The sequence below is a fragment of the Amblyomma americanum genome, chromosome 2 (assembly GCF_052857255.1).
Source record: "Amblyomma americanum isolate KBUSLIRL-KWMA chromosome 2, ASM5285725v1, whole genome shotgun sequence".
NCBI classification, from domain to species: Eukaryota; Metazoa; Arthropoda; class Arachnida; order Ixodida; family Ixodidae; genus Amblyomma; species Amblyomma americanum.
In genome coordinates, this window is record NC_135498.1 from 94,316,026 (window position 1) to 94,326,504 (window position 10,479).

At 46.6% G+C, this 10,479-nt stretch overlaps 1 protein-coding gene across 1 annotated transcript in view; it reads right to left on the reverse strand.

Annotated features, from left to right (window-relative positions):
- The window catches only part of thoc5 (THO complex subunit 5), a gene marked incomplete in the record, with an annotated part of 36,653 nt that overhangs the window by 21,817 nt on the left and 4,357 nt on the right, over positions 1-10,479 (reverse strand). Inside the window, 5 exon segments of the mRNA XM_077654935.1 lie at positions 187-292; positions 891-993; positions 3,463-3,506; positions 5,170-5,247; positions 9,162-9,409. Coding sequence (XP_077511061.1) covers positions 187-292; positions 891-993; positions 3,463-3,506; positions 5,170-5,247; positions 9,162-9,409 — 579 coding nt within the window.

Sequence of the window (10,479 nt, forward strand, 5' to 3'; positions counted from 1 at the left end):
ACGGGAGGGACCGCGACCGCAGCAATTATAGCAATCACCGATTAAGGTATCACAACAAATTAATGCACTGCAGCAAAAGAACAGCTTTCAAAAGGTTAAGAACACCACGTGAGCCCCAAGAGCAGTGTTAGCCAAGAGCCAACTGAAAAAGAGACTTGCTATGCGGCAGGTAACCAGAGTGCCTACCTTGCGGAAACACCGCTCGAAACGCCATATGGCTCGGCGACGTTGGCTGTGACCGTGACAATGTGCAGAGGAATGACGTAAGTAAATGTCACCTGCAGTCTGTACCCTGAAACACGCAAGAACACAGGCCAAATTACAGAACAAGAAGCACCACGCGCAGAGGTAGTTTGACAAGGCGTATCTTATGGCTACTCTGTTCATGTGCTTGCTCTGGAGAGGCAAACTTACTTTTCAGCAAGCAAATGATCATCGAAAATAAAAACAAGCCAGGCAGAAAAAATAAACAGTGTTCCTTGTGAAGCGTGGAGAGAATGATAGTCACCATCATCATCATCATCAGTCAAACTATTTTTGCTGCAGGATAAAGGCCTCTTCCATATCCCTTGTGCTACCTGCAGCCTCAGCTCACCACCAAGCTGAGTTTTTCCCCACCCTTTGGCAGCTGCGGCAGTGAAGGGGTGGTTGTGACAAGATTTTTCATAACTCCACCGCATAAAGAGCACGAAACAAAACACTTGCTGGTTTACTGGGGGCTTCTCTTTTTTCCTGAAAGCATTTCACGCAACAGGGACAATCGTGAGTACTAGCAGAAACCAAACAGACTGCACTGCCCAACAGATGATGGCCTCGGTTGGTGCGAACGGCAGCCCTGCCCATGCCAGCGCGCAGCTGCAGCAGATGGTCAGAGCCCACACCCAGCTCACCTTTGTGCTGCAGGGTGAGCACCACGGTGAGCGGGTGCTTCTGGAGGCACTTGGCAACGTTGGACGAGCCAGCTCCACTGCGTGTCAACCGCCTGTGCCGCTTCTAAGCACAGAAACAGAAAACGAGGCTCAGAGACGGCATGAATTCAATGACCCTCGGCATCAAGAAATAAAAAAAAAAGAGAAAAACGCTTCATTCATTGCAGAGCACAGCACCCTTTAAACAAAACTAGCACAAAAAAAAAACACAACTCAACTCTGCAAGAGACAATCAGTCTGAAAGCTACAGGCCAAAAAAAACCATGATGACAATTCATTAATGGCGTAAGAACAGCTTAGCTAACAAACACCATGGCTAAATTGTTTCTGGTCTCCACAAGCCAGAGTCAACGATTCGTTTTCTTAAGGGGAGGATGAGGTTCTCAACATAAATGTTCTTATTTTTCAATGGATTTACATGAAAATTTCTACGCATGTTGGTGATGCTCCCCAAACTACAAGGGCATAAAATTATTAAGGACGTTCTTTTTCTACAATTTTTTTCCCTTCTACGATTCGTGGAAAGTCTGCAGACTTGACAATATCTGGTTTAACAATCAATGGATTTTCGAGTGTCTGCTAGGCGTCAAGAATATTTTTTTCTCCCACACAAATTTTTAGTACGTAATGATTTCTGTTCTGTAGTTGGCAAAGAGATGTGCAGATGACTATGCCTAAATTATCAAATGTGGGTTCTATCCAGGCCACAAAGGTCGAATTTCGATGGAGGCGGAATTCTAGAGGGCCGTGTACTGTGCGACGTCAGTGCACATTAAAGAACCCTAGGTGGTCGAAATTTCCGCAGATCTTCACTACGGTGATCCTCATAGCCTGAGTTGCTTTGGGACGTTAAACCCCCCGTAAACCAAACCAAGCCATACCAAGAACTCACAATTTACCACATTCAAAAACTAAGATTGCCATTGCACTTAGTGATGTTCTGGAAGTGACACAGAAGAAACTGGGCCAAAACAGAAAAAGTATCTATGGAGAAATCGGTTCCATAAGGAGAGCAACAGCCCAGAGAAGCAGTATTCAGAATAAGGCATTGCTCCAGAGGGCACAACGGTTGCAGCCCTTGGTGTCGTTTTTCTATTCAGCATTTCTTGGCTACCTGATATTTGGCCTCATGTGCTTCTGATTACTCCCTTCTCCACACGGCAGCCTTGTCAGCTGCTTGCGCTAGATTGTTATGTGGCAGCAAGAGCATCCAAAGAATTTCACGGCGTGTCCACACACGCTTCCAGCAAGGTGTGCAGTGCTTGGATACACGTCCATAACACCCTCCGCAATAAATTCGCTCGTAGCAGCTCACAGAAAGGTCTTGTTATCCTTCTTCCATGTTTGTGACTTCAGCCTGTGGCTGCCATAACAGTGCGCCATTTTCTACTTCCCTTTCAAGCTGCGTCAGTTTACAAATTTACAATTGCCGAACTCCGGACCCAAAACAACGCAATACTAGCAAAGCAAACAGTTAGCCGAGCAATAGCCAGTCCAGCATGTTTGCTTAGTGCAACAGCAGATGATGCAACCCAGGGTCATGTGGCATGGAATGCCAATCGGAAGAACCTGTTTCTCTTCGCAAAACCTTGAAACTTCTGCTTTTTTTTGGTGCTTGGTTTTGATAATTGAAATTGCGCTGAGGTGCCAGATTTAAGGCTAAAGAAACAAGCGTTTCGCCGAGCCTAAGATGCTGTCTCTCAATTGAAGCCCCGCGAAAACAGCAGGGTATAAAATATGACAATTTATCGACCATTTCATGGCATACAGCAACGCTGCAATTAACATAATTTTTTCTCAGGTACTTTTTGATAGATTTCAGCAAAGGAACTGACAGAAAATAGGTCATGCGAGCAGAGGCTTTTTTGAATTTCGGAAAACCAAATTTCGAGCCGTTTTTCGCAATTTGAAAGCCATGTCTAAACCTTGTACGTGCTAAAAAAAACCAGTGGGCACTTGTTGACAGTGGGGATCAAACTGCACTTACTGTATGCAAGACAATTCAAGAGATCATCTACTGCTAAGGACAAGGCTATGTAGGCTGCCCTGAGCTAAAAAAATTGGCGGTGGTTTAACTCTGGTTAAACCTGGAGTGACACGATAGCTACATCTGGCCGAGTGGAACTAGCTCAGTTGAATTGCAAAGTCAGTCTTTCACTGCTCCGTTTCGCTGGGCATTCCTCCTTCATTTTCATCCCTGGACGTGGATTCACTCCCCCCACTCGGTTTCACCGGCGCGCTGCGCCGCCAGCAGCTGCTCCGCACCTTGTGACCAGCCACGGCGCCGCCACGGAGCTCAAGGGCGGCCACGCAGCTCAAGGGGTGCTACGCTGAAGATTCGAAGTGCTAGCGTAATGTAGCTATCACTACAAAAACAACTTTCATTGCACCTGAAGATGTGCAAGTTCTGCTGTAACTCTTGCTTTCTGGCTTTCAAGTCACAGGATAAAAATTCTGCGAAACAAACAGAGAAATACACCACGAACGTTGCAGTGCCCCACTGACACTAACCAACCAAGAATGGCCGACTCACCCCTGCATTCGATTCCTCTTGGTCCGACTCCCCACTGTCCTCGTCTGCAGCCACCAAGAAAAGGGAAGGGTTCAGTTTAATTCTCACAGCTGAACCAGAAGTGCACAGGCAACTGCAGACAAGCGGCTTTCAGAGTAAAGTGAAGGAACAAACCAGTGTTGTCTACACAATTGTGCTACGCTTTAGTTTTGAAGCGTGCCGTCTGCAGCATGCAAAACATATTCGAGCTCAGAGGCACTCACTAGGGGCGTGCGAATACGTAGTAGTTTTCTGGTTCAAAGCGATTAGTAATTTTCTTCAAATAATTTCGAAGTGAACATTTTGAATATATGTGGCACACAAAACAGGCTGAATGGCACAATCAGCGTTTTCAAGGTTATTACATGAAAAAAGAGGAGAGTGCAGTGCAGCTCTGTCATCTCATTGAAGCTGTGTTGACTTTCCGCGAAAACTGCCACTGGAAACTGAGGCAGTCGGCCTGCATGCGACGTCAAACTTTTTATGGGGTGTGAGGCCTGTATGTGGGGCCTCTGACTACATCTCTTCATTGCTACTGCGACGTTGCGCAGCTGTTGTGTTTTAGCGGTGACTCCACGAACACCTGTTAGACCTATGCACCGCGCACCTAAAACCCGTCAAACTTCGCAAAGTAGCGACATCTCCCCTCGTCTACTTGCTTCTCCCTTTCTCTATCTTGCAAGTCTCGTTTCTGCAGCAAATATGGCATTCAATGCAAGCCTGGAGAGGCACGGACAACCATGCACAGCGTAAGAGATGAAAAGACCAAGGGAGCACGGGGCAGCATTCTCAAAGGCTGACATTACGTTACGAAGCTTGAGAGCTTTCATTCACACCCAGTGCCATCTTGCGCCAGGTGTCGGAAAAGGGCACCCATCTCAATGTGTCTCGCGCTAGCTCAGCTCCTTTTTGTGGTCGCGCCTTAGCGCCTGATTAGCAAATTTCATGCGGAGAAACGCGGGCGCAGCAGCTACAGTCAGCTCAGACTCGTTCTGTGGAAGTCAATAGAGCTGTGCGTCCTCGAATTGATGCACGCCACCGGGCCACTTCTGGCACCTGCGCGCAAACCTGGCAGGTGCAGATATGGGCACTGCACTTGTGCCTGCTTGCATCTGCTGCATGTGCAGACCGGCTGCGGCACACATGTGGGTGTTCAGGCATGCGGCATGCACACCTAGCAGGTGTCCACGGATTTGGGGTTTTGGCTGCGAGTGCGCCATCCTAGAGGAGGAACGCTTAACCGAGGCCACACAAAGCAAGCGTTCCATTAACGTTATTTACTCGAGACGAATATTTCGAGATTTTAGAAACAAAACATATAGATTGAATCGAATATCGAGTATTTTACTATTCGACTGAATATTTGCAATTATCGAATACTCAAACACCCTTAGCACTCACATCCCTGGGCTCAGTCATTTGGCTGCCTGCCTTACATGTCTCTATAAGCCACTGTACACTGCAATTAATGGTTACAGCACTGGCAGTACACACACACACACCACACGCTTCCCTTGCACCCTTGTCTCAGAGAAAGCAAAACTGTGACAGCGGAGGTAAATGAATGGCAGATGATGTGTTATCTGAACTGCGTCTCTGGATTTCACCACCGCTGATTCATTAGGCTGCTGCATGGGCAAAAGGCTCACTCACTCTCTCTCTCTCTCTAACACACACACATGCACACACCTTGGTTTTCCTGTGTTGTTTCCAGAAGGGCCTTGGACTCCTCCACACTGCCCTCCATGGCGACCTCAAAGCAGTCACCTGTGCATTGATGACAGTCAGTTAGTGAAATGGTGGAAAAATGTGTAACGTAAAAAAGACAAAATCCTGACATGTGATGTCATCACAAGGTTAACAAGTGCTCAAAACTAACTTCCCCTATATTACGCTCTTACAATGAGCACACTAAGATGTTTCTGCAGTTTCGCCATTCCGAGACGTATAACAGGCATGCCTTCTTTAACATTGTTTAGTCTTTTATTGAAATGCACAGCAGATTATGTTGAAGGGTGGTGGCCAATGGCCCCACCCGACTTCAGGTGTGCTACCCATGCTTAGGGTTGTCCAATGTGAATACACACCAATTTCTTGATGACTATATTGTTTGTTAAAAAATTACAACAAGATGGCTTCAACCATTAAGCACTGTGTACTTGAACTTTTCAGGCACAGAGCATTATATGAGCAATTTTATATTGGAGTGACATCTTTTAACAGCGGTACTTACGAGGCACAGCTGCAATAAAAAAAAAAGATAGAGAAGGGGAGGGATAAACGTGGCAAGAATGGTCACCGTTCCCAATACGAATGTAGTAAAACATAAACGGAGCACCAGCCTCCGAGTTACACGGCTCTGAATTAAGGCAGGGTCTCATTAATCGGAACCACAATTTTTGCACCCTCAAGCAAACGGAACTTAAAACAAAACTAAAACTCTAAATACCGTATAGTACCCTATTCTAATGCACCCTCGATTCCAATGCGCCCCAATTCCAGCAAGCACCCGATTCCACACACAAGTGATTTCCACATTCAAGTAGAAAAAGCACAATTTGTGCAGAAACCTTAAGCTGCATTCATGTCTGCTTTCACGTTACTCATCACTCCCGTGACTGTTCCTCGCTGTCACTGCGGCGCACGCACCTCAAAGTAACACAAACGTAACAACACAACTGCAAGGCAAGCAGTTTCGTTAGCATCCGTACAACCAAAGCTGCTTCCTCCGAGACCCAGCAAGAAAATCTGGATGCAAAATTCTGGCTCAAGGACAAGCCTCAAGGAATCTATGAAACTGCCATGGGTGAAAGGCCTTTTAATAAGAACAAAGATCGCTCCCACCTCCCGTGAGCCTGATATTGTTATATTTTCTCCAAACCACAGTCATATAACTACAGTCGAACCTGCATATGTCAAATTCTAAGAGGATCGGAAAACAGTTCGATATAGCAAAAATTCTATATACAGATAGAGGCTTAACCTGCACTCGAGATCATAACAAATTGTGGCTTACCGACTGCAAGAGTCATGAACCTCAAAGTCCGGGCACGCAACGTGAAAGCACTTCATTTCACGGAAAAAAATGTCGCTAATTTTCTACTGCTTTTTGCTGTGATTAATGAAGTTGAAAACACTAGTCTCCCATCTTCTCAAGACTGTTCAGGTGCGACAGCCCGGTGCCTTCCATTTCGCCGCAACAACGCCGAATGAGGCTGAACGCTGACCGCCAGGTCAGCAGCTCTGCACGGGCACATCTCTCTGGAACAAAGTTGCCTTCGTCGTCGCTGGAATCGCCTTCTTGGGCGCCAGCTATTCCGGCCACAATGTCCTCATCAGCGAGGTCAGCTACAACCTGAACTTCGCTGTCAGCGTTGATGAAGTCCTCAATTGTAAGTTCCAACGGGACGCTGCTGGAAAAATGGGACAAGTCGCGAAACGTGTCCTCCAAGCATTCATCGTCGTCATCCAAAGCTTCAGGACATTCATCTCCAGCCACCTCAAGGCCTGCCTTGCCGAAACAGTTGGCTACTGTGGCCTGTTTAATGTCGTTCCAAATGCCGGTAATCATCTGGATGGCGGCGAGCAGGTCAATCCTGGGATAAGTTCCCATGCGGAGGTTTATAAGGAGCCACTGAACAAGTCGCCTTCTGTAGCCTACCTCGAAAACCTTCATGATACCCTGGTCCATGGGCTGCAGTCTCGCTTTTCCCACAATGCCGAGGTGGTTTTTTAACCATTGCAGCCACCCAGTGCCACCGCAAAAGTTCTCTTTGCCAAGAGCCGTGGCAAACCATTTGGCCTGCTCCATTAACATGGGGCCATGTACAGGGATGTTTTTCACTCGGACTTCCGAGAAACTATGCATATAGCATCTTCTCAACTTTGTTGAAAGGATCAGGGCGCACACGACATGCTCCCGAGCGACTTTGCTCACTTGCTTTGAGCGTGATGTCCTGCTTGTTTTGTAACAGCATACTTCGAGTGCTCCGTGGAATGCCGAATGTGTGTGCCACGGAGCACTTTTTTTCGCCCTTCTTGACGCGACGGATCACCTCAAGCTTTGTTGTGATGTCTAGATTCTTTCTCTTTTTTACATCAGTAGATGCCATAGCTCACTAAATGACAGCAGTCACGCACACTGCAATCGGCGTGTTGAAAACTTGAAACAAAGACACACACAAGAGAAATGCGACAGCCCCACTCTAGCCGATGGGAGTCTACTGGCGCCGGTCCAGGGGCACAAAAGGCTTACGTTCGCGATGCCTTCCAGCACGCCGAAACTCTCTGCTTGTCACGGGATTACATGTGCTTGCACGATAGAGCCGCCTCAGAAGACCACTGCATTTTTGGTATTTTTTTTTTCGGGGCCGCGGGGCATTTTATAAATCGACCTTCAAATAACCTGGGCATTTCTGTCGGTCCTGTGAACTCCGAATTAATGAGGTTTTAGTAGCCATCATGTAATTTTTGTTTCCAGTCTTGTCATGTTATGGACTGCATTTTGCCTGACCACATTACATGTTGGATACTGTTATGCAGTTCAATTACCTAAGTAGTATACAATTTTGCGCACATCGTTTTTTTTTTATACGGTGCTCAGGCAGTCTAATTTTGTTTATTTCAGCTGCAAAGGCCATACACTATTTTGAAAAAAATATGAGCAACAATTTTTGCTTGTTTATCTTTTCTGAATTTATTTTTTGTGCTGACCAGATATTCGATATTCGATTCGATATTCGAAGCCATTGTTTCTTCATATTCGTATTCGATTCGTATTCGAAAATTTCGATATTCGCACACCCTTACTCCTGACCTGTGGAAGTTTTTTCTGGGGCCACCTATCACTCTTTCAGAAAAATGACTGCCAGTGTTAGCATGTCGCGTAGGCAGCTACAGTGCACAGTTCGAAATGTCGGTGCCGGAACCGACTGCATCACTAGGGACAGAGGAACAAGACGCAGCGGCCCGAAGCGCCCACTCCAAGGAATTCAATCCTGCGGCATCGGGCTCACCTGCTTAGCTCTAAAGCTGTTAAATCAGTCACGCTACCTACAGGTTTATGCACACCAATGGGCCCACTAGTATTCACGGATAGGCCGAAACTGCATTTGGCCCTGCAAATATAGCGCAAATGCGTCGGCTCCCTTCACTTCCCCAAATTCTGTTACGTTCACTATCAAACCCTGGCTTGGCTCAGAAGTAACCTGAAAACCAATTCTCAAGTATAATGGCAAAACCTACTAGTGATAGAGCCACCACCTTTCAGAGGTGTTAAGAGTGAATAAATGATGTCTTGTATACAGCTATGCATGGCTTGAAGGTCACTCTGGTTGTAACACTCACCTATGGTTACAGTAAAGGCTTGTTGAAATAGTATTTCTATTCTGCAGCCTTCTCTTACTACGTACCAAAATCTTGAGCACTATTGGGGTCTGTTGTAACGAGATTATACTGTAAATGGCAATTACAACCCTACTATCCACAGCTTCAAAGCAACACCTGAAATAAGAGAAGCATGTCGACACCATGCAACGGTAGGAACGTCTGAAATAAATGCTCTGCTCATATACACAATAAGAAAAAGTTGCCTTTTCTCACTGAAAAAGTGAAAAGTTTTTCTGCTTTCGGTTTCTTTAAATGGCATCGAACAGTTGAAATTTCAGGACAGGCAGCCTCACCGTAGGCGTGCTGGTAAGCGGCGGCCTGCACGTAAAGCACGTACAGGGGCCGTGCCAGGTACTGAGCACTGGCATGCTCCACCTGGTGGACCTGCAGGGGCAGCCCCAGGTCAGCCTGTAGCGGCTGCGAGGCCTCCAGCACTGCCTGCAGCGTCGGCTGGATGCTGGAGAGGCACTCGCGCTTCTTCTCAATCTCGCGCTCATACGAAGCGCGCATCGACTCCAGGCCCCTAAGCTTCTGCGACAGTCTGGTGAAGAAGGAGAGGTGCAACGTCATCAGCTGCCGAACAGAGCAACGCCGCCTTACACCAACTTTTGCCACCACGGGCATCTATTCTGGCAGCAACACATAACTTCAGGTGAATGCAGCTTTTAAACACCAGCAGCTCCTGGGTAAAAACATCATGTGCTGGGACAAATATCAGATGAAATTATATTTGGATGATTTATCCAAACGCCACATACAAAATCTGCATGCACTCCTACAGCTAAGCAGTGAAGAAGAATTTGTAGCTGGCAGTTAGCATGCCTGATATGAGCAGGCTTTTGATCATTTTGCAACGTTATCGACAGAGACAACTTGTGCAAACACTCCCCTCTCTGCGTTATTTTAGCATGTCCACTGTACCATGGGTCACCGGTGGGTAGCGTCGTGTGTTCATGCTGTGCGGCCACGAATACCGAGTAGCGTGATGAAGCTGTGCAGCTGTTCAAATTTTTCAAAAGAGCCTGTCAAAAGCAAAAATGCAAGGTTGCTATGGCTATTTTCTGGCGGTTCCAAGAAGTTGGCTTCGCCAATGGTTCACTGGTGAGTCACGCAGCACCCAAGAAAATTTAAGGGTGGCCCACTGGTGGGCCATGACGCACAGGGATTAGTGCTCCAATAATCGCCGCCACACTGAACGTGCTAAAGGATAAAAGATTAATGTTAGTACAGACATACAGCTAAACCTGGACGTTACGAACCTCCATATAGTGAATTCCTCAATATCACTAAGTTTCTCAATTCCCCAATGTCGCCCCCATTGAATTGCGAGTATTTGAGACCTCCATGTAACGAAGGTGTTGCAGCAGTTGACCTTGATATAACGAACTTGCTACGCCGACTATTTGTTAGCTAGTGCTGAGTTACTCAAAATTTGGCAGAACGACGTGAAAGTTTCATTGACAACAAAATTGACAAGAAGCTTCAGCATGTCACGTGCTTCTTTACACACTCACACAATAAAAGCAGCAAGAGCTCAGGATGCACAGGCCACTATATTGCATCAAGGGAGATGTGTTGACGGAATGGTAAGCCTTGAAAGACTCGCTAGGG